This window comes from Spermophilus citellus (assembly GCF_964194105.1).
Source record: "Spermophilus citellus genome assembly, chromosome: 9".
Taxonomy (NCBI): Eukaryota; Metazoa; Chordata; class Mammalia; order Rodentia; family Sciuridae; genus Spermophilus; species Spermophilus citellus.
Genome location: NC_138191.1, coordinates 123,123,877 through 123,147,822, shown reverse-complemented (window position 1 = coordinate 123,147,822; position 23,946 = coordinate 123,123,877). Strand labels below are relative to the sequence as shown.

Sequence of the window (23,946 nt, the reverse complement as noted above, 5' to 3'; positions counted from 1 at the left end):
TCCCTTTCGAGGTCATCCTTTGGCTTTAGGTAGAACACGAGTTACGTGTCATATACACGGTGTGTGTGTGTGTGTGTGTGTGTGTTTGTTGTAGAGTTTTGCATAGAAAAGCACCCATGGGAACCATCCGAAAACTGCCTCTTTCCCTCCCTGGGTTCTTTGCGCATGTCTTTGGTGGCAGCTCAGACTTGAGGGAAATCGCTGAAGTGGGCATGACTCGAGAAACGTGTGTCAGAAATTATAAAGCAGGAACCTTTTTCCCACGGGGTTTGGAGCCAGTTAACGTCCATAAAGTGGATAGGGTACATGGGACAGTAGGCTTATCAGTGAAACCAAAAGAGCATCCAGGCAAGGAAATCTTCCAAAGGGGATTAATTACCGTTATACCTAAATCGATTTCTCACCTTTCATCCCTGATTTATTCCTCGTCCTCGCCTTAGTCCAAATCTAACTCATCCCATAGAAACCCTCCCAACTCACTTCCCTAGTGCGGGCCCTTGCCCTTCTCTCCTAATCCTAATTTGCAGCTCTCCACCGGTATTAAAGAGTTGAGGAGGTCAAGTGGTCAGTAGAATTTCCAGATGCACTTGAGGATATTAAGTTTCTCAGATCCCAGAAACCAAAATTTAATTAATACTCTTACTGCTATGATTTGAACGTGTACTCTAGTTGCACTGGAGCCAAGTCGAACATTTATTCAGTGTTGAAAGGTAGGAGCTATAGAGGTGATTAGGTCTTCTGGATTAATGCTGATTTTAAAAAGGTTTGAGGGGTTGGGGATATGGCTCAAGTAGTAGCACGCTTGCCTGGCGTGTGTGAGGGGTTCGATCCTCAGCACCACATAAAAATAAAATAAAGATATTGTGTGTGTCCACCTAAAAAAATTAAAAAAATAAATATTCTTTAAAAAAAGGCTTGAGGTTGAGTTTGAGGTTGAGTTTGATCGCTTGCTTCTCTGGCACTTACTCTGCCCTTCTACCATGGGATGACACAGCAAGAAGGCCCTTTTCAGGTCCCATGCCTTAATTTTGGATTTCTCAGCTTCCAGAACTATAAAAAATTAACATCCATTCTTTATAAATTACCCAGTCTCAGGTATTCTGTCATAGCAATACATAACAGGCTAAGTCATCCACTCTGCACCCAGGACCAATCTCTGGGTGGACTCAATTTTTGTGTCATGGGATGTGAAAATTATAGAAATGCTGAGGTGGGGTGTAGCTTAGTTTTAGAGCTGTGCTTAGCATGCAAGAACACCTGTGCTAGATATTGTAATTAAGACAATTCTATCACCCTCTGTTGTCTGGGATAAGATTTCGAATATTCTTCCATATAGTTCTCTTTAGTATATTCCACCCTTTCAGACCATATAGCTTGATTTTTTTTTAATTTGGAAAGTATAGTCATCAAAAATAAAATAAAACCATAGACATTCAGAATTCAATACTCCATAAATATTCATTGCATGCCTTCTACATACAAATTATTGTGTTAAGAGTAGGGATAATAAAATGAATCTAACATGATCTCTGTCCTCTTAAAGAGTTTATTCTAGCGGATAAGGTAGAATAAATACAAATAATAAAATAGACTGGTAAGGAGAACTCCAGCTATATCCCTGCTCTTGAAATTAGGTAGCACAGAGGATCACAAGCCTAGGTCACTTAGTGAGACCCCATATCAAAATTTAAAAAAAGGACTGGGGAAGTAGCTCAGTTTTAATCCTCAAATCCCAAGTACAAAAAGGAGAGAAATAAAGAAGTACAGGTAACAGTACAGCCAGAATCTCCCATAACCCTTCCCTGTCAGACCCTATCTGTGGTTTGAGAGCTGATAAAGTTAATGAATATGCATTTGTTTCTTAGAACAGTTATAGGGACCAGAATATTCATATTGAAACTTCAACATTTAGTATTTATTTACAACCTGAAGTAACAAAGAGTTGTTTTAAAATCACCAAACTTCTCACAGGATCCTTCAATTAATCTTTGCCTTGCTTGTCCCTTTCCTGATACTGAAAGAAACAGTCAACCTATTCCAAACTCCACACAAGATGATAAACATCAATTCAGCCTCTCCAGAAGGCCTTCACTTAGCCAGCCCAGAGGCATGAACTTGTACTCACAGCTACTTGGGAGACTGAGGCAGGAGAATGGAGGATCTCTTTTTTTTTTTTTAAGAGAGAGAGAGAGAGAGAATTTTTTAATATTTATTTTTTAATTATGGGAGGACACAACATCTTTGTATGTGGTGCTGAGGATCGAACCCGGGCCACACGCATGCCAGGCGAGCGCGCTACCGCTTGAGCCACATCCCCAGCCCCAAATAACTTTTTTTTATAATTTTTTTAAATACAGAGAGAGAGAGAGAGAGAGAGAGAGAGAGAGATAATTTTTTTAATATTTATTTTTAGTTTTCGGCGGACACAACATCTTTGTATGTGGTGCTGAGGATCGAACCCTGGCCGCACGCATGTCAGGTGAGCATGATACCACTTGAGCCACATCCCCAGCCACTTAACTTTTATTATATATATATATATATATATATATATATATATATATATATATAGTTGTTACTGTTAATCTCTTTCTGTGTCTAATTTATAAATTAAACTTTATGATAGGTATTTATGCACAGGGAAAAAAACATATGTAGGATCCTGTACTATCCATGGTTTCATGGATCCACTGGGTATCTTGAAACATAGCCTCCATGAATAAGGGGACTACTATCTAAAAACAAAATTGTGTCTTCACAAGGTCTCAACACTAGTAGAGCAACTCTTTCTGGTAGGTTTGTTAGAAAATAAAAATTTCCGTAAGATTATATGAACTTCATGATCCTCATTAACATTTGTTAAGCTCTTAGCACATTATGTCATTTAATGTTCAGGACATATGAAGCAAGTCCCAAAAGGTATCATTTCCCTTCTGTATATGAAACTAAGGCTGAAGTCAGAGGTGAGACCCAAACTCTGGTGTAACTCTGGATTTTATTCTCTTCATCATTATGCTACTGGGACAAAAAAGATTAATCAAAACCAGTAAGGTTAGGGCTGGGACTATAGCTCAGTGTTAAAGTTCTTTCCTAGCACGTGTGAAGCACTGGATTTGATCCTCAACAGCACATAAAAAAATAAAAGTATTTTTAAAAAAGTATTTTTAAAAAACAGTCAATTTAAACCTCCTTCATTTTAAGCCTTCCTATATCCAAACCTGTTGCTTATAGTTTGGTTTCTGAAATTCTTTTTGCTTTTAAATTTTTTTTGGCAGGTGCATTCCAGCCATTAAACTCAGGGGCACTCAACCACTGAGCCACATCCCCAGCCCTATTTTGTATTTTATTTAGAGACAAGGTCTCACTGAGTTGCTTAATGCCTCATTTTTGCTGAGGCTGGCTTTAAGCTTAAGATCCTACTGTCTCAGCCTCCCAAGCCCCTGGGATTACAGGCATGTGCCACTGCACCTGGCTCTTAAATTTTTTTTTCATGAGTTTTCTTCTTGGATTCTGTAGAGGGAAAATGGGAAGGAAAAAAAAACAGAAAAATAAGATGGAAACATGAGCTCTCCTTTCCAAACTTCCATTTCCCCAGTCAAACTCAAAAAAAGCAAAAATAAACTTTTTAAAGTCCAGTTAGAATTGTCAAATCCAGTTTAAGAGTGCTGAACACTTATTTGCAACGTTCACCCATTCTGCAGCAGTGGAATTCCCTGGCAATTCACCACCAGGACCTCAGTGCACCCATCAGTGCAACCATTTTAAAGAGACAGGCCCAGGAGGCAGTAGTAGATGTCACCTTAATTCCAGAAATCACATTCTAGGAGATGAGTTCTAATGTGTATGGAGGGGTAATACTGGGGATTGAACCCAGGGGCACTTTACCACTGAGCTACATCCCTAGGCCTTTTCATTTTTTATTTTGAGACAGGGTCTTGATAAATTGCCAAGCTGGTCTGGAATTTAGGATCACCCTGCCTGGTCCTGCTAGAATTATAAGCACCACTGTGTCTACCTTAAAATCTAGAAGAGTTCTATATAAGTATTATTACCCATATTCAAATATACAGGTAAACATACAGCTCCACAAATCAGATTCTACAGGGATTATGAGCCTTGTTTCCAACATCAGTGTGGTGCAATGGAGTAATTATACCATTCAATATAACTTTCATATGTCTTGGAAATTCAACAAAACATTAAGAAATTTTATAAATAGGCTGTTTATATAACTAAATTCTCATTACCCTTAAGTTAAAATATCCATTAGAAGTAGGAGGTATGTGCTATTCTAAATATCATTAATAATTACTGTTAGGTCCCTAGAACATTAGTAACTGCCAAGAGAAAGAAACTCAAGATAACTTGTTCCCATAACGTGCAGCCCCACCATGTCCCTAAACAAAAATCTGTTATTACCCAACCACCTCACCCAAGGTCAATTCCAGCTTGCTTTTGTTCTTTGTTAAAGATGATATAAAAAACCTCTATTCAAGGGGCTGGGGATGTGGCTCAAGTGGTAGCGCGCTCGCCTGGCATGCGTGTGGCCCGGGTTCGATCCTCAGCACCACATACCAACAAAGATGTGTCCGCCGAGAACTAAAAAATAAATATTAAAAATTCTCTCTCTCTCTCTCTCTCCTCTCTCACTCTCTCTTTAAAAAAAATTCTCTCTCTCTCTCTCTCTCTCTCTCTCTCGCTCTAAAAAAATAAATAAAATAGCTCTGGTGATGCTGTCTACAAGGCTGGAAATATTCTTTAAAATAAAAAAACTACTGTGAGATTTAAAAAATAAATTAATTAAAAGGGGAAAAAAGGGAATGAAGTCAGGCACAGTGGCACACACCTATAATCCCAGCAGCTCAGCAGACTGAGGTGGGAGGATCCAGATGCAAGGCCTGCCTCAGCCACATAGTGAGGCTCTAAGCAGTTTAGCAGGACCCTATCTCAAAATAAAACATAAAAAGGGCTGGGGATATGACTCAGTGATTAAGCACCCCTGGATTCAATCCCCAGCTCCAAAAAGAAAAGACAAGACAGAAATATTTGCAAATAATTTACCTATTACAGCATTTGTGTCCAAGAAAAACAAGTCTCTTCTAACAAATGTAGCTGAGAAAACTGGATATCCATGTAAATGAAACTAGATCCCTCTCTCTCCCCTGCACAAAAGTCAGATCAGAGGGGCTGAGGTTGTGGCTCAGTGGTAGAACCCTTGCCTAGCATGTGTGAGACACTGGGTTCGATTCTCAGCACTGCATATAAATAAATGAATAAAATAAAAGTCCAGGGGCTGGGGATGTGGCTCAAGCGGTAGCGCGCTCGCGCGCTCGCCTGGCATTCGTGCGGCCCGGGTTCGATCCTCAGCACCACATACCAACAAAGATGTTGTGTCCGCCGAGAACTAAAAAAAATAAATAAATATTAAAAATTCTCTCTCTCTCTCTCTCTCCCTCTCTCTCTCTCCCCCTCTCTCACTCTCTCTTTAAAAAAATAAAATAAAATAAAAGTCTGTCAACATAAAAAGAAATATTTTTTAAAGTAGAACAAATACCCAGGAATTAGAGCAAAACTTTGTAAAACTACTAGAAAAAAACAAGGTCAACACTCCAACCTGTAGGCACAAGCATTGACTTCCTTTCTAAGACTCCTGAAGCTCAAGAAATAAAAGCAAGAACCAGTAAGTAGAATGGCATCCAATTAAAAAGTTTCTGGGGGCTGGGGATGTGGCTCAAGCGGTAGCACGCTTGCCTGGCATGCGTGTGGACCGGGTTCGATCCTCAGCACCACATACAAACAAAGATATTGTGTCTGCCGAAAACTAAAAAATAAATATTAAAAATATTCTCTCTCTCTCTCTCTCTCTCTCTCTCTCTCTCTCTCTCTCCTCTCTCTATATATATCTTTAAAATAAAATAAAATACATTTAAAAAAAAAAGTTTCTGCACAGCAGACAGTTAAGAAAATGAAGAGAGAGCCTACATAATGGGAGAAAATCTTTGTCCCTACTCCTCCAACACAGGATTAATGTCCAGAGTATAAAAGGAACTCAAAAAACTTAACAACAGAGCTGCTGGGTGCGGTGGCACGTGCCTGTAATCCCTGTGGTTTGGGTGGCTGAGGTGGGGGAATAAAGTGCAGAGCCAGTGCTAAGCAACTCAGTGAGACCCTGTCTCTAAATAAAATACAAAATAGGGCTGGGGATGTGGCTCAGTGGTTGAGTCCCCCACAAGTTCAATCCCCCATATCAAGCAAAAAAATAATAATAATATTAATATTAATAATAATAATAAAAACAGGGCCGGGATGTAGCTCAGTGGTAGAGTGCTTGCATAGCATTGTGAAGTACTGGGTTTGATCCTCAGCACCACATATAAATAAAATAAAGGTCCACTGACAACTAAAATATTTTTATTAAAAAAAAAACGAATAACCCAATCAACGAGAAAATGAACTAAACAGACCCTTCTCAAAAGAAATACAAATGACCAACAAATATAAAAGAAAATGTTTAACATCCTTAGCAATCAGTGAAATGCAAATCAAAACTACCTTGAGAGTTCATCTCATTCCAGTTACAATGGCAGCCATCAATAATGCAAACAATAATAAATGTTGGCAAGAATGAGGGGGGAAAGGAACACTTATATGTTGTTGCTTGGACAGCAAATTAGCACAACCACTGTGGAAATGAGTATGGAGCTTCCTCAAAAGACTAGAAATGGTGGGGTGCAGTGACACACACCTGTAACCCCTGTGACTGGGGAGGCTGATGCAGGAAAAATCACAAGTTTGAGGCCATCCTGGTCAACTTAGCAAGATCCTGTTTTCAAAATAAGAAATAGAGCTGGGGTTGGGCTCAGTGTCACATGCCTGTAATTTCAGAGGCTCAGAAGGCTGAGGCAGGAGGATCAAGGGTTCAAAAGCAGCCTCAGCAAAAAGCAAGGCATTCAGCAACTCAGTGAGACCCTGTCTCTAAATAAAATACAAAATAGGGCTGGGGATGTGGCTCAGTGGTTGAGTGCCCTTGAGTTCAATCCCTGGTACCTAAAACAAACAAACAAAAAAACCCCAAACAACAACAACAACAAAATAAAAACAAAAAAGGACTGGAGGGGCTGGGGTTGTGGCTCAGTGGTTGAGTGCTTGCCTCACAAATGTGAGGCACTGGGTTCGAAAATAATAATAAAATAAGTCCTGGAGATATAGCACAATGGTAAAAGCTCTGCTGAGTTCAATCCCCAGCGCCCCCCACACCACACCAAAAAAAAGAAAAAGACTAGAAATGGAACTACCATGTGACTCAACCACATAAAATAAACTTCTTGGTATTTATTCAAAAGAACTATAAAATCAGCATACTGCAGCAAAACATGCATATCAATGTTTACAGCAGCACAATTCACAATAGTTGAGTTATGGAACCAGCCTAAGTATACATCAACAGATGAATGAAGAAAGAAAATGTGGTATATCTACATGATGGAGTTCTAGTCAACTGTAAAAAAGAATGAAATTATGTCATTTGCTGGTAAATGGATGGAACTGAAGAACATCATACTAAGTGAAAAAAAAAAAAAGCCAGACTCAGAAAGTTCAAGTGTTTCCTCTCATGTGTGGAAGCTATAGAGAAAAAAGCAATAAAAAAAAGATTCTCTGGGGCTGGGATTGTGGCTCAGTGGTAGAGAGGGCTTCCCTTTCGTGCATGAGACCCTGGGTTTGATCCCCAGCACCACATAAAAATAAACAAATAAAAATAAAGATATTGTGTCCATCAACAACTAAAAATTTTTTTAAAAAATCCCATGAAAATAGAAGGGGGAACAGCAGAGGAAGGGAATCAGATCAAGGGGGAGATGGAGGGGAAGGAAAGGGGAAGTACAGGGAATGACATCAACCCAATTATGTTATGTGCATATATGAATATATCACAATGAATCCCACTTTATGTACAATATAATGAACCAATTTAAAAAATAAACAGAAGGACAACCAGTAATGGAAGGAGATACTGGGGAAGGAAGACATACTGGGAAATGAAATAAAGCAAATTAAATTGAGTGCATGTGCAAATATGTCACAATGAATCCCACTATGTATAATAATGTGCCAATAAAACAGTCAAAATTTTGGTTGTAGATGGACACAATATCTTTATTTTTACTTATTTATTTTTATATGGTGCTGAGGATTAAACACGGCCTCATACCTGTGAGGCAAGCCTAGCTACAGTGAGGCTTGTACCACTGAGCTACAGTCTCAGCCCAATAAAAGCATTTTTAAGAGGATTTGTGTCTAAAATATATTAAGACCCTCAAAACTCGATGAAAATAACAAATGATCCAAAACTTCCATTAGATTCATAAAGGAATTTGGGTCCTCCCCCAAATATTATTAACTACCTATTTATGTACTGGACTTGGAGAATTCAGATTAACCAAATGTCAAACTGAGCACCTGGAGCTTAGAATCCTGCCCAAGCTCGTTGAACTGGGAACCTGCCATGCAGCATGGTTCAAAGTTATAGAAAAAGGCTATTCCCAGATAGGCTTTGGAAGGTCAATGACAATGATTCCTCATTAAATACTGGAGCAGTCAGGTGTGTGTGTCTGTTCTTATCTAAGCTTTAAGGGAAGGTTTTGATGTGTCACACCATCTCCTCTTCTTGCATAAGGTCCCACCACCAGATGCACCAATGACAGAATCTTTTGTTTCATGAGTAGCTTGGGTTGATAAATCAGAAATAATCACCAGCCCTGTTAAAAGGGAGGGAGGGAGGGAGGAGAAGGGGGAAGGGAGAGAAAGGAAGAAAGAAAATGAAGGTGTACATTTTATTTTTTTAAATTTATTTTTTAATTGTAATTGGACACTTATTTTACTTACTTATTTTATGTGGTGCTGATCATCGAACCCAGGGCCTCACACATGCTAGGCGAGCGCTCCACTGCTGAGCCACAACCCCAGAAATACTTGTTGCCTACCTGCTCCAGGTCAAACAATGGCTAGAGGTTGAAGAAACAGGGGTGATCAAGATATAGTAACTTCATGAAGGGTATTAAACTTTAGTGAAGACAAAAAAGTAAAGAGGCAATTACAAAATAGGGATAAAGTACATTGGGATAAACCTGAGAAAAAATAGAAAAGGAACACCTGATCCCATCTTGTGGGATCAGGAAAGATCTGCTGGAACAAGCCAGGTTGGAGACCCAATGAATGAGTAGGAGATGGCCAGAAGGAGAGTGGACAGACAGATGCAGCTGGTGTGCTTTGAGGCAGGAAAGTGGGGGAGAACTCAAGGTGGGGAAATCAGATCTTGGACAACCTTCTCATAAATCACACCAAAGGAGCCTCACTGTTTGCTGTGTGCAAAGGCAAGCACAAGGTGATTTTATTTTAAAATTTTTGTTTATTCTTTTGCAGTGCTGGAGATTAAGACTGGGACTTCCTGCTACACCGGCTCCCCCACCCCTTCTTTTGGTGCAGGGATTGAACCAGGGTCACTTTACCACAGAGCTACATTCCCAGTCCTTTTGAGACAGAATTGCTAAATTGCTGAGGCTGACCTGGAATTTGTGATTCTCTTGCCTCAGCCTCCAGATCTGTACCACCACACCTGACCTTGACCATTTTTTTTTATCTCCTTACCCCACCCTCAGTGCTAAAGATGTAATTTAGGGTCTTGAGAGAGTTTTACACAGAAGAGTGGCATAAAGGATTTTGCCTTTCAGAAAGATCATTAGAGCTGCAACTAGAGAAGAGACAGGGATCAAACTAGAGGGGACTCATTAAGAGGTTCTTTCAGTAAATGAGATGTGGCCCCAGTGACAGTCTGAGTAATTGCTAATACTCTGAGTCCCATTATCTCATTTAATCTTTGCAACTCAATGAGGTAGATATAATAATTTCCTATTTATGGATGGGGAATTCAAGGAACAGAAAAGCTAAGTAACTGCCCAAAGTCACAAGGCAAGTGGTGGCAGTAGAGAGGAGGAGTAGACAGATTTGTATGGACAGGACTGAATGGATAATGATGCAATTGATATTCATTACTGATTTGGGGAGAGAGGCTAAAGGCAGGAGTTACGGGTGATATGCAAGGGTCTAGCTCGAGTAACTAGGCAATTACTGAGTTAAGAAATACAGGAGAGGGCTGGGGATGTGGCTCAAGCAGTAGCGAGCTCGCCTGGCATGTGTGCGGCCGGGTTCGATCCTCAGCACCACATACAAACAAAGATGTTGTGTCCGCCAATAACTAACTAAATAAATAAATGTTGAAAAATTCTCTCTCTCTCTCTAAAAAAAGAAAGAAAGAAAGAAATACAGGAGAAACAGGAAGTTGAATTTGGGGTTTGATTTCAAGGTGCCCAGATAATTCCCATCTGAGGTTGTTCAGGAGGCAGCATGTGAGATGCAAAGTGAGCTGGGTGCTGTGGCACATACCTGTAATCCTAGCAACTCTGGAGGCTGAGGCAGGAGAATCCAAAGCCAGCCTCAGTAATTTAGTGAGGTCCTAAGCAATTCAGTGAGACCCTGTTTAAAAAAAAAAAGGTGGGGGGGCAGGGGGAGGAATTGCTCTGGGTTCAATTACTACTAAAAAAGAAAATTTACTCCTTGGCTATGTCTTGCTAATGATCTTTAACAGTCTTTCTTATCTTTAAGTCTGCTATAGATAAACAAGGCTACCACAGAGGTGGGTGTTAGTGAACAAGCTCTTCCCCCAGGGCATGGGAACTCCTATGTGGACTACACTAACTTCTCAAACACTAGGAAGCCATTTAGCAAATAATCATCTTAGTGCACTTGAGGTGCCCTAATGACTTGCAAACACAGCTCTAACCTACTTCTAGCCTCCTAGAGGACATTTCACAGAGAAGGAAAAGTGCTTTGATAATAACAACAATGACCAAACAAATACCTTCAGAGAGGAGGCTTTTGAGTTACTCTGGGGGCAGGGGCGGGGGGGGGGGGGGGGGGGAGGGGGAGACTGATGTTTGTTTTTCAACTTTTTAATTTTTAAAAAAATTTTTTACTTTGGGCTGGGGATGTGGCTCAAGCGGTAGCTCGCTCGTCTCGCATGCGTGTGGCCCGGGTTGGATCCTCAGTACCACATACAAAGATGTTGTGTCTGCCGAAAGTTTAAAAAAATAAATAAAAATTCTCTCTCTCTCTCTCTCTCTTTAAATTTTTTTTTTTTTTACTTATAGATGGACACAATACCTTTATTTATTTTTTTACATGGTGCTGAAAATTAAACCCAGTGCCTCATACATGCTAGGGAAGTGCTCTACTACTGAGATATGACTGTGGTCCCCCCTTTTTTCACATATATGTGACAGTAGAGAGTATTTTGACATATTGTACATACATGGAATGTAACTTCCCATTCTTGTGGCTGTACATGATTCCTTGATTCCTTTAACTTTCCTTTCTAGCAATAAAAAAATGGTGAACATACAGAAAGGAGAAACAAGTTTTGCTTTGTTTTTGGTGCTAGGGATTGAACCCAGGACCTTGTACATGCTTACCACACTCTCAAGCACCAAGCTTCATCCCTCCCTCTCCCACTTTATTTAATGAGATGGGGTCTTGCAGTGTTGCCCAGGCCTCCAACATCTGGGCTGAAGTGATCCTCCAGCCTCAACTTCCCAAGTAGTTAGGACAACAGGTCCCTGCCACTGCATCTATTGACAAATGTTTTAAAAAACATTTTTATAAAATTTCTTTTTTTCCAACTCTTGGCTGTAGGGTTAATTTTTTTTTTCATATTTGTATTCTGCCCCCTACCTTGCCTAGGCTGGCCCTCCACTGAAAAAGAAAGATTTCTTAAGAGAAAATTACTTGTAATTTTAAAGTTGTGACCACACCTTAGTAGTACATAATCACTGCCTTAGGCAAACTGTGCTCCAGCATTGTGAAGAGACAACCTTTGTGTGTGAGACAGAACTTAGTTCTGGGAACCCAGTCCTAGCTCAGTAGATTGCTTTCGTCTTCTTAATGCATACCCCAAAAAATCTCCTTAGAGCAACAAGGCCTTCTCCCATTTTTCCTTTTGGATGTGTTTTTCCTTTTGGATGTGTTTTTCCTTTTTCTTAAGTTAATGAGTCATCCATACCAAGTACTTCCATGTTGCTTTGCACCAGCATAACCTTCACAGGAAACAGGTTACCCTTCACAGATTTTTTGCATCTTCTCAAGATATGGCAATATCTAGAGGGCTCAAGACACTGTACTCCCAAATCCCCACAAGAACATCTGTACAGTGTCTATACAAAAAAAGCATCAATGTCAAGATGGTCGTGCCCAATTTTAATGAATCTGATGAAAAGCCTTTATATGCATGAGTGAATTACTAAAATAATTCTCAGCTGTTTTGATTTTTAAATTGTAGTTTTAATTATAGAGTATTGTTAGAATAATACAGATGTCAGTTGACACTAGGATAACTGTGACCAATACCATAAGGGAAAATGCTCTACAGATTTACTGTTCATTCACTCTCCACATCCACGGAAAACAGGCACAGGGTGTTCATGTGCAGAAGCAGCCAGGGACTTGAGAACAGAAGCCAAGCAAAACCATTAGCCAAGAGGGTCTGATGCAGGACTTCTGCACCCAGTTCAGCACAGCAAATGGGTAACAATGTGCAGAAAGAGGAGACAGGGCTGTGTGGCCCTCGCCCTTTTAACTTCCCCACTGGAGCATACACGTATGGAGATGGGTGGGCACCCAGAAGCCTTTTCTTGAGCCCTTCACCTCTAAGAAGCCAAAGGCAGCAACAGGAACAGGTTGGGGTAAGGTAAGAAGAGTGTGAGATGCAGTTAGGTCACAGAGGTGCTGACTTCTATGCCCACTCCCAGGGTGACACTTGTAGTGGATCAACGTAGCACCAGAATGTTGAAATCATTAAAATCATCAGCAACATTGATACGGGAGAAGACATACTTGAGTTTAGTTACCAAGAACATACAAGTCACCTGACAACTAAAATAGGAATTCTCAGTCTTCTAGATTTTGTATAGAACAAAATAACATGCTCCCTGCCCCACGTTCGTTTTAAATATGAAGAAACCCCCTTGGAGTGTTTTTTTCATTTTCTTACTTTTGATGTGTTGTCATTTGCAACTGATGTGATCCCACACAGTGGTGGGTCACAGTAACTCACTAGTACAGTCTCTGCCCCAGAGAGACCAATGGCTGGGGATTGAAACCAGGACCTTATACATGCTTAGTGCATACCAGTCCTAAAGAGATATGGCAAATTTTTTTTTTTCCAAATGTTACAACATTCACAAGAAAGCATGGTAGAAACACACTGGGGCCTTCTCAAAGGAAAACATTCCTTATTCCAGTCCCACCTCCTGGGTGCTGGTTCCTTCCCATCCCCCACAGACTTGCAGAAGTATCAATATTTAGGTTATTTCTTAATTTCTACTTGGGCTAAGAGATGGAAAACTGATTCTACTGGGCTTAAATGGGGCCAACTCTTGCTTTAACCATTTCTATTTGTAGGTTGGGAGGATAAAAACACATTCCTACGTAGGTTTACTATTTCCTTCTGACTAGGCCAAAGAGGTCTTCATTGCCATTGAAGATAATGCAGTCTGAGAATAGGACAATAAACTTATTGTCCAGTCGTTATCTCTCCAATTGATGGAAACATACAAACAAGTGCTGTGTTCTATACAAAGACAAACCTTACAGGACGATGCACACATGAGCACTAGCATTTAAATTTTTTTCCATACAAATGAAAAAAAAAAAAGGACATCTCTCACATTGGAGTTATGTCTGTAGTTCTGTTACATGATCCACACCATCCAAGAACATGCTAATTCTTTGAAAATTCAGTTACCACTACTAGTAAAACCAAAGGAGTACACATTTCACTGTACAGAGACATGCCCTCAGCAAGCTAAGAAAAACACTAGGATGTGGCCCTATCAAACCCTAGAGTTAGCAGTTTAGGGAGAATTGATCTTAAAGATTAGAAGGGGAGGAATACAGAAATGGCCTACATTCCTTAGGAAGGGACTCTGTGCTTCCTTCCCGGGGTTCGGTTCCACTTACTCCTTTCACTCCACCATCACTTATGGTCCTATCTTTCCTTGAAGATATTTTCCCTACAATATTCCATACAATGATTCCCAAAGAAAATTCATAAGCCTGATTAATAGCAATTACAACAGTTGGCACCTCTTGCTAAAGTCACCACCATTGATGATGGGTCTTGGTCCTCAAACCCATGTCTCATTTTTTCTTTCACATTTGTATCTACAAAGACACAAGCTTCAAACAAGTTAATCAGAAACAATGAGAAGGAGAAAAGATTTGATCATTGCCTTCATCATGCAGAATCCTGCTCTCAGGAAGAAGGAAAGATGCAGAGCAACTCAAGGGAAAGCCCTTTGGAGGGGAGGATGTGTGTGCCCTCTACTCTGGTGTGTGAACACGGGTGGCAATTCAGGCCAAGTCTGGTTGCCTTTTTCCAAAGCAAACTTGACCACCCTATTACAGTCCACATTTCCCCTAGCAGAGATTTTGGGCCCTGGATGGTAGAAGTAACCTTTAAAGATTTACTCCAACCCCAGGCCTGAGCATCCACCAGCATTTGCCCCTGGTCTTCAGAGTTCCAGCTATTTGCAGGACTGAATTTGATGAAGTAATCCATTGAGTGAACAAAAATTGAGTGAACGAAAGTCTCTCTTTTGGAGGAGGGATAAAGTTTCAGAGCTGTGCGTCTGAATTTCATAGTGACTGTCTTCTTGGATGCTCTAATTAGAGCCCACAACCAGGAAAGTCAGCAGGGTAAAAGCAGCTCGGCCTCAAGCGAGCTCACAGATGTCAACTGTACCTTCAAAGGAATCGCTTCTCAGTCATAATTACAGGACTTAGTCAGTATGCACCCTCTTGTGTTTAATAAGGGCTGAACTCCGGCTGAAACTCTTCTCGCACTCGGTACATTCATAAGGCTTCTCTCCAGTGTGGACCCTCTGATGCGTGATGAGGTTGGAGCTCTGGGTAAACCCTTTGCCACACTGCACGCACTCGTAGGGCTTCTCTCCCGTGTGCGTTCTCTGGTGTTTGATGAGATCCGACCTTTCGCCAAAGCTCCGCCAGCACTCGTTGCACTCGTAGGGCTTCTCCCCGGTGTGGATCTTCTGGTGTGTGATGAGGTGAGAGCTGCGGCTGAAGCTCTTCCCGCAGGCATTGCACTCGTAGGGCTTCTCCCCGGTGTGGGTGCGCTGGTGCTGCACCAGGTGCGAGATGCGGCTGAAGTTCTCGCCGCACTCGTTGCAGTGGTAGGGCTTCTCGCCGGTGTGCGCCCTGCGGTGCCGCACCAGGTCCGAGTTCTGGCTGAAGTTCTTGCCGCACTCGTCGCACTTGTAGGGCCTCTCCCCGGTGTGCACGCGGTAGTGTTTGATGAGATCCGATCGCTCGCTGAAGCCCCGGCCGCACTCGTTACACTCGTAGGGCTTCTCGCCCGTGTGCGTCCGCTGGTGCTGCGCCAGGTGCGAGCTGCGGCTGAAGCTTTTGCCACACTCCTCGCACTCGTACGGCTTCTCCCCGCTGTGGGTCCTCTGGTGCTGGATGAGGTGGGACAGCCGGCAGAAGCTCTTCCCGCACTCGCTGCACTTGTGTGGCTTCTCGCCGGTGTGGATGGTCTGATGCTGGATGAGGTGCGAGCTCCGCCCGAAGCTCTTGCCGCACTCGCTGCAGTCGTACGGCCGCTCCCCCGTGTGCGTGCGCTGGTGCTGAATGAGGTGGGAGCTCCGGCTGAAGCCCTTTCCACACTCGTAGCACTTATAGGGTCTGTCTCCCGTGTGGGTCTTCTGGTGGCGGTTAAGGTCCGAGATCTGACTGAAGGCCTTTCCACAGTGGGAACATATGTGATAGCGGATGCCCGTGTGGCCCTCTTTGTGCACGAGCAGGTCGGTGACTTGTTGGAGAGGATAGCTTACCCACTCTTCGGCTGTCAAATCCCCCCACTGTCTTTCCGACCTGTCCCCGGTTCCAAAGGCCTCTTCCCCTTCAGGATTTTCCTCAGCATTCCCAACGGGTCTTTCAGATGTGGTCCCAAATTCAACATCTTCGCTAATCTCTTGCTTTGGATTCACTTCATTCTCGCTCCTGATGTCAAAATCTGTAATAAAGCATAAATAATGAGACCGGAGATTGCACTGTGGGCAGTTGCTACACTTAAGTTCTATTTTTTTTTTTTTTTTAATGCCGGTGATGGAACCTAGGGGCACTTAACCACTGAGCCACATCTCCAGCCCCTTTTTGTATTTTATTTAGAGACAAGGTCCCACTGAGTTGTTTAGGCTCTTGCTAAGTTGTTGAAGCTGGCTTTGAACCTGTGAGCCTCCTGCTTCAGCCTCCTGAGCCACTGATATTACAAGCATGCCCACCACGCCTGCCCAGCTCTACACTAAGTTCTTTACCTGCATTACTTCACTTATGATCACAGCCATCCTGAGAGGCAGGTGTTAGGATGATCTCAATGAATGAGAAAGCCAAGACCCTGAGACAAGGGAAGTGACTTGCCCAAAGTCACAGCAGTAAATGGTAGAGCCAGAAAGTCAGATAAAAAGTTTATGCTCTGGTTAGGGGTTGTGCAATCCCAGACACTTCAGAGGCCAAGGCAGGAGGAATCACAAGTTCCAGGCCAGCTTCATCAATATAGTAAGGCCAGAACCAATTTAGCAAGACCCTGTCTCAAAATAAAAGAAAAAGGTCTGGGGGTGTAGTTCAGTGGTGGAGTGCTTGCCTAGCATATGTAAGCCCTGGGTTCAATCCTGGTACTGCAAAAAGAAAATTAGGAAGTTCAAATGTTTTGTATTACTGCAGTTAATGGTTCATTATAAAAACTTTACATATTTTTGGTGTTTTGGAAGATCAAAACAACTATTAACGGAACATACAAAAGACTAAATCAGAATTTCTAAAAGCCAAGAACCTGGATATTTTATGTATGTACATATTTTAACTTGTCAAGTTTTCATCATTACCATCATATAATAATATTTATTCAAAAGCATCTGCTAGGTTGGTATGAAGAAAAATGAATTTTTAGTTATCTGTGTCATATCTTAGTTAACAAAAAAAGTGCTAAATGTCACTTGCTATTTTCCAGTGGCCTTTTTAAGTGAAAATAGATGTGAGAACATGGAGAAGGCAAAAAAGATGTTTGAGAATATTCTTCTTTTGTGTGTGTGGTGCTAGGAATCAAACCCAGGGACTCTCTGAGCTACACCCACAGTCCTGCATCAGAACATTCTTGGCATTGACTGACTATATTACACGTATAGATGTACAGTTCTCAAATGAAAATAAAAAACACAACCACTGAAAGAATTTTCTACCCAAACACTAAATTTTTCAAGCTGGGTTTCTTTCTTTCTTTCTTTCTTTCTTTCTTTCTTTCTTTCTTTCTTTCTTTCCTTTCTTTCTTTCCTTTCTTTCTTTCCTTTCTTTCTTTTTCTTTTGGTACCAGGGATTGAACCCAAGGGTGGTTTATCACTGAGCTACATCCCCAATCCCTTTTTTAATATTTTATTTAGAGACTGGGTCTTGCTGAGTTGCTTAGGGCCTTGCTAAGTCACTGAGGTTAACTTTGAACTTGTTATCTTCCTGCCTCAGTCTCCCAAGATGCTGGGATTACAGGCATGTGCCACTGCACCCAGCCCAAGTAGATTTCTTAGTATATTTTTCATAAAGGGATTAGTAAATATGCTGGGAGAAAAGGTCCCGTGGATAAATTAGTTTGGTAAATGTTGCATACACTATTCTCTCATTAGGAATCCACAATGCCTAATAACACATTAAAGATTCTGAGGAGTCCTGAGATAAAGAAGTCTTGTAAATATTATTTAACCCTCTCCCTAGGTTATTTGGAGAAGAAACCAGCTTTTCCTTTTGGTGCTTCTGTCCTTCTAATAAGCACTCCTTGTGCCAGACCACAGGAATGCAAATTTAAACTTTTTAAGATTTTCATTTCTTGTTTTTGTTGGATTGAGTGAAATATTTGGGTTAAAGACATGAGAGGATAACATTATTTATGGTTGCTTTTCTACAAAAGGGATCAAAACAACTCGGGACCAGAGAGAAAGCCCAAATTAAGAAGAAACCCTCAGGTTGTCTTTTGTGCTGAGAAAAGTCATGGGATCAAGATTTTTGAAAAGTGAATTCATTCTAACAAACGGCAGATGACCTAGTGAAGCATACACACTTGCTAACTTCTGTCAAGTCCTAACAGGAAACAAAGTGAGTCAAAAGACTGTTCAGTTCTAGGATAAATTGTTTATTCTAGTTACACCCAGACCAAAATACAGCTGGAAGAGAAAACAGATTTGCAGAACATGAAAAAAAAATGGAGGCTGGAGATACAGCTCTGTGGTAGAAGCACTTGCCTAGCATGTGAGATGCCCTGGGTTCCATCCCTAGCACTGCCAAAGAAAAGAGACAGACGGACAGACAAAATGAAACTGCCTCTGCTAATAGAATTTGTGATCCCACTATTTCGGGATACATCTGGAACATTTCACACACTCACCCTGACACATCTCTAGACAAGAACTTATTCAGACAAAGAACCTGAGGCAAGGCTGGCGCTTTGCAGCCAAAACAAACACAAACGGTGCTTCTGCCCTCCCATGAACCTAGCTTAGAATCCCTCATCTTCCAGTGCTCTAGAGTAAAAGCACCATTTACAGGGGCATTTATATCCTGGCAAGCACCATTATGCCAGACCTGTTTGGTCAGGGCTCTGTACAAACAGGCTGGAGAATGGCAAATGACTCAGGGCACAAGAAATCTGAATGTTTCTAAAATGTGCAAAATCATTTCTTTTTCTTTTCAAATATATGATCTGCATGTTTCCACATTCAAAGATTGCCTGAACACTCAACTCAAGCCAATATCCAATTAAGTGACTTAAAAGATCAAACAACTAGGCTCTGTTGGAAAGCCAAGCTATTCTGACATAGTTTCAAAAACGCTGGTGTGAAGACAGGTAGAATCCTTACTTACCTAGTGAGACAACATTTCCATAATTCTCCTGCATAACATCCCTGTAAAGGTCTCTTTGTGTAGGATCCAGAGGTCTCCATTCTTCCCTGGTGAGGTACATGGCCATATCTTCAAATGTCACAGGTGCCTGAAATCACACAATGCTTCCTCACTACTTGGTATCAAGGAGGTTAGTAACAGTTTTTCTTCCTGAAACTAGAGATATGGTTGGAAATGTCCAGGAGGTAAAAGGCATTGAGTCTCCTCTGTAAAGTCCAAAAAAGAATTAAACAACCAGGAAAACACACGTGGTAACAAAACAAAAACCGAACTGCTCTCGTTCCATAGCTGGATACCCCTGCCCTACTTGGGGGATCTTATCCTCTAGCCATGTCTTTTTGAGAACACAGATAGCAATTTCATCACTCCATAGCTTTACATACAATGTTCCTCTTTCTCTTGAAATATCTTTTCCAGACTAGTGAAATACTGCCATTCATTACGGTTTTCTTCGTGCCGCCGCCCCCCACCCCCGTTCTGCGCCGCTCCGCCCTCGGATGCTCCAGATAGAATTAATCACTCCCACTTCTGTTTCCACACCACAGCACTTTGTTGCTACGGCAAACACAGCACTTATCACGTTATATCACGGTTAACCGGATGCGTCTTTCTCCCAACAGACTGTGAGCAGGCGAGGTAGCTCCCGTCCTGTCCATCTGTAATCCCCCCAGTACCTAAAGGCATACAGCAGGTGTTCAATATATGCTTGTTTGCGGCTGTATTAGCCCAGCAGTAGGCCCCTGGAGATAAAATAACGAAGTGAACGAATTACTAACCCCAGGGAATTCCCCACAGGGACTTGCGGAGCGGAGAAATGCCGGACGAGGTGGCTAAGCAGACTCAAGGTCCGAGGAACCACCCCCGGCTTACCTGGGACCCTGCCATGAGCAGGGTGGCTGCCATCTCGGGCACAAGGGTTGGCTTCCCGGGAGAGACAGCAGGAAAAGCAGCTAGCAGACAGCGCTGAAGGAGGCGAAAAGCAGGGCGTGAGGCACTGCAAATAGGCCCTGCCCACTCCCCAGGGCTGGAGTTAGTTCTGGCCAAGAGGCGTGCGGGGAGGGCCCTGGACCAGGGCCGGTCACTCTCCTCCCTGATCCCAGGGCATGACCCGCCCTCTGTGTCTCCGCCACCACCGGATGGAAGCAATGCCAGAATCGACTAGGACAGCCCCAGGGTGGTCACTCCCTAGTTGGGGGTCTAGGCGATGCTGTCTCAGGGAGGAGGCTCCTCAGCCCAGCCCACAGAACTCCTCCGCCCTTCTAACTCGAGGCTGGGTCCTTTCCGGCAGCTGCCTCAGCCAACCAGTGATCAAAGTTTGCAATATGCCCTACCAATCAGATGCCGAATACTTGGCCCGCCTCCTGTAGCGTGGCCGAGCACCTCTATCACGCCTGCGCCTACCCGGTGTCCTGCCGGGACTTGTAGTTCCACTTCGGCGTACAAAGGCCAGTCAGAGGCCAAGAGCCAAGGAGGGAAAAGAACAAAAGGGTGAAGAAGGAAGCGTGTCCTCCTAGCTAGGGTGGAGTACCTCCCGCTTTCTTCTTTGGAGACCACAGCCCGGTTAAACCAGGGATGTTGCCTTGCTTTCCTTCACGTCCCTAGAAACTTCTCTTGAGTCACATCTCATTATCCGCAAAGTCGGACTTGATTTAGGTGCTGGCCTGGGCTCAGTTCTGCCGGGATTATCTATCCCTCATTTGACAGCACCGGCCAGAGTGAAAAGCAGTAGCCGCCCACTCCCTCGGGGAGGGCGCGCTGGAACTTTGAGCCCCGCCTACGCACTACACTTCCCAGCATGGGAGCTCGCACCCTGCCCGTATGCAGACTACATCTCCCAGCAGCACCTGCGGCACTCGCACCCTGCGCACACGCAGACTACAAGTCCCAGCAGCGCATGCGGCACTCGCACCCTGCGCACACGCAGACTACAATTCCCAGTCGGCTCTACGCTACTCTTCTGCGCGCGAGTGCGGTCCGGTGCCGAGCATGGGGTGTGCGGGCTTCGTCGCTGTTAACCCTCTAGGGGCAACCAACCGCGTCCTTCTAAAGAGGGCGCCTGTTGAGAGACAAGAAGCGAAAATCCTAAGGAAAATCAGACGCAGGGGTGAGGATAGGGCGTGTGAGGAGGAGAGAGCCAGGCCCCCGGGCGAGGGCGGGTGGTCCTTATCATCCTGGAGGGTTTGTCTGCTGAAAGGGTTTCTGGAGGCCTCGCTCACCGAGGGGACCCTGGGCCTCTGAGAGCCTGAGCCCAGCGGGTCCTCAGGATGCTAGCAGTCATTGTGAAGGTAGGAAACAGCAAACCCGAGTTGGGGACCAACAGACTTACCTCCCGGCCTGCCAGATATCCACTAGATCGCCGGCTTCCAGATCCGAGAGGCCTCAAACATCCCAAAGCCGCAGAGTTTTCTCCGACCTCTGATGTGCTGAAAGAATCTGGCGATCGCTGGTAGATTCCGGAGACCAGACCCACAGACCGACCTCGAATCCGTAGACTTGCAGGCAAAGCCCAGGAATCATTGGCTGATCCTGAAGACCTCCGTGAAACCACAGGCTCATAGGCAGATCTCCGAGGCCAAGACAACCGGCCAAGAAACCCCACTGCCAGCTAAGCTGCGTTCAGCTGGAGCTCCTCCGAACGGAAGAACTTGCAGCCTTCCCTTTCCCCAGCCAGGATGAGGGAATTAGACAATGGAAGTCGAGCACTAGGCAAAGCAGGCATTCTGCATGGGGAAGAGCTCCGAGCTCTCTGTAGCCTTGGAGAGGGAAGTGATGGAAAAAGAATATAGCAGCTTATTAGGGACTCCCACCCTCTTCAAGTTATAAATATCCCCAGAACCTTGGCTACGTGCCCAGAAGCCTGTTGTCTCTAACTGTACAGGAGACTTCTCTGCCTGGGCTGGGAAAGGGGCTTTTCTTTTGTTTTGCAGATACATCCACCCACTGAGGGACTTGAATTTTTTTTTTTTCAAACATGACTCCAGGCCATGCTTTTATTACTGAGTGTCCTGTTCCCGGTGCCCAGTTATTTATGGTTAAATTACTCAAGTGTCTAAAAAGAACTATTAGGACCCTACCCAGGCATAACGCAGCATCTCCCACTCCTACTCCTCTTCCAACCCCCAACTGGGGTTAGGGGTTGTTTAAGTACCACAGAATTGTACCATCCTGTCCCACCTAAAATTTTAGATCTGGACACCAAAGAAGTTGGCATCCTGGAGGGTTCCCAAGAGACAGCATCCCTGGAGTGTGGGCATCAAGGTCAGACAGGTCTGGGTTGGATTCCAGGCTGCATATCAGGAAGTCATTTACTCTGCCCAGCTCATTTCCTTTTCTGTAAAATTGCAATAGTCATACCCGGGGGGGAGTCGTGAGGACTGAGATGACTTAGATCCACACAGGTCACTCAGGTGATAGCTGTGATTATTAATTCAACCTTTGGTGGCAGGGGAGACTTCCATAAAGGCCCATGGGTATATTCAGTGGCCTTGAAAGTCTGGAAAATTAAGAGTGGCTCATGGCTGTGAGCATCTGACCTTCTCCTCACATTGTTTTCCTGCTGGAAATTCAGCCTGGAAGTTGGGCCAGTGGTGGGTTCAAGCGGATGCTCTGTGAGCAAGGCTGCCAACTGTCACAGACCCAGCAAGCTGGGCCCTCACACTCAGGGAAACTTCTAGGTCAGGGGTTGTTAACCAGACTCCAAGGAATGGGAGGAGCAGGGAGAGGTGGAGGCTTTGGCTGAGAAATTGCAGGTTTCTAACTGGGCCTAAGGTGAGGGAGGGCCTGAGTCTCTCAGCCCAGCGGGGCTCCCTTTTCATTCATTCTTTGGCAGATTGCTTTGTAAACTTTCTTAGCCTCCCTACCCCCCACCCTCCCTTTGCTCCAGTGCTTTAAGCCCTTCTTTGTCCTCTTGCTGTTTCTTTTATTCCTCAGGACTGCCTGGAGCCCAGCTTGGCTTCCTGCCTCCTTCTGATTAAAAGCTTTTTTTCTGTCTTCACCTGGGACCCTCCAGAGGGTGGAGGAGGAGAGAGGCTGCCAGTGGATGGAAAGCAAGACTGCATCTGGAGCCCCTGGGGGGGGGGGGGCATGGGGAGGAGGGGGAGGGAGGAAAGACCCAGTGGAGGGCTTCCTGTTGCAGCCATCAGCTGGAATCTGAGGGATGGGGTCACTGGAGGAGGAGGTGGCTTCCTGCCCCATTGTTGAGGACTTCAGTGTTTCTCAGGAACACTTACTATATCTGGGGTTTCCAATAATCACTTGGAAAGCCATCATATTTGTTCCCATCATTTAGCAGAGGATGAGCCCCTACTGTGTGCAAAGGCAGCAGTACAACTTATCACTGGGGAAAGGGGCCAGGAGAGCCATCTGGCCAGAATCTTCAACTTAGGTTTTCAACATTATCTTCAAGTGAGGTTTTGCATTACATTGGATCCACTGTTTGCTTTGATCAAAGACGCTCCATGTATGTCCTTAAACTTGTGCCCTTCTACCAGACCACTGCATCTGTGGTGCACTGTGAATTATCACGTTAATAAATCTTTGTTATCTTGTGAGCAGCACAACTGTTATAATTTTTTGGTATCAGAAGTATTGTTAAATATTTTAAAACACGCCTCAACGTTTGTGTTCCTATTTTGTCATTTCTTTTCTCAAATAAAGAACATCAAAAAATAGAAGTGACCTGGGCTTCTCTGGATTCCACAAGGAGTCAGGTCAGAGGGGACACAATGACAGTCCCTGCATTCCAAGTGCTATCATAAGGAGTGAGCTAGTCTATACCCAGACAGGGCAGACTCTTAGATGGGGGAGGAAAGGGAGCTTCCCAGAGGAGGTGACATCTGAGCTGGCTTTGCAAAGACTGTAGGAGTTTCTGGGAGGTGG

At 43.6% G+C, this 23,946-nt stretch overlaps 1 protein-coding gene across 4 annotated transcripts; it reads right to left on the bottom strand.

Moving 5' to 3' along the window:
• Window positions 1–8,127: 8,127 nt before the first annotated feature.
• On the bottom strand, window positions 8,128–21,527 carry ZNF436 (zinc finger protein 436). 4 transcript variants are annotated; one of them, XR_014023694.1, is made up of 5 exons: window positions 20,978–21,107; window positions 19,939–20,031; window positions 19,030–19,156; window positions 8,884–16,141; window positions 8,128–8,756 (listed from the first exon to the last, which is right to left on the bottom strand). XR_014023694.1 is itself a non-coding variant. In XM_081307282.1 (4 exons), the coding sequence occupies exons 2-4, from the start codon at window positions 19,969–19,971 to the stop codon at window positions 14,889–14,891; spliced, it is 1,413 nt and encodes a 470-aa protein (XP_081163408.1). In that variant the 5' UTR covers window positions 19,972–20,031; window positions 21,395–21,527; the 3' UTR covers window positions 8,128–14,888. The 4 variants fall into 4 exon arrangements, 3 of the variants coding, with proteins under 3 accessions (XP_081163408.1, XP_081163407.1, XP_081163409.1); XM_081307282.1 differs by lacking the exon at window positions 20,978–21,107 and adding an exon at window positions 21,395–21,527 and having other exon boundaries at window positions 8,128–16,141; XM_081307281.1 differs by having other exon boundaries at window positions 8,128–16,141.
• Window positions 21,528–23,946: the final 2,419 nt, after the last annotated feature.

Coding starts and splice junctions, on each gene's coding strand:
- ZNF436 (XM_081307282.1), bottom strand. CDS start 19,971: ATGGCAGCCACCCTGCTCATGGCAGGGTCCCAG. Junction 19,157..19,938: donor TGCTCATGGCAGGGTCCCAG/GTAAGCCGGGGG, acceptor GTGTGATTTCAG/GCACCTGTGACATTTGAAGA. Junction 16,142..19,029: donor TGGAAATGTTGTCTCACTAG/GTAAGTAAGGAT, acceptor GCTTTATTACAG/ATTTTGACATCAGGAGCGAG.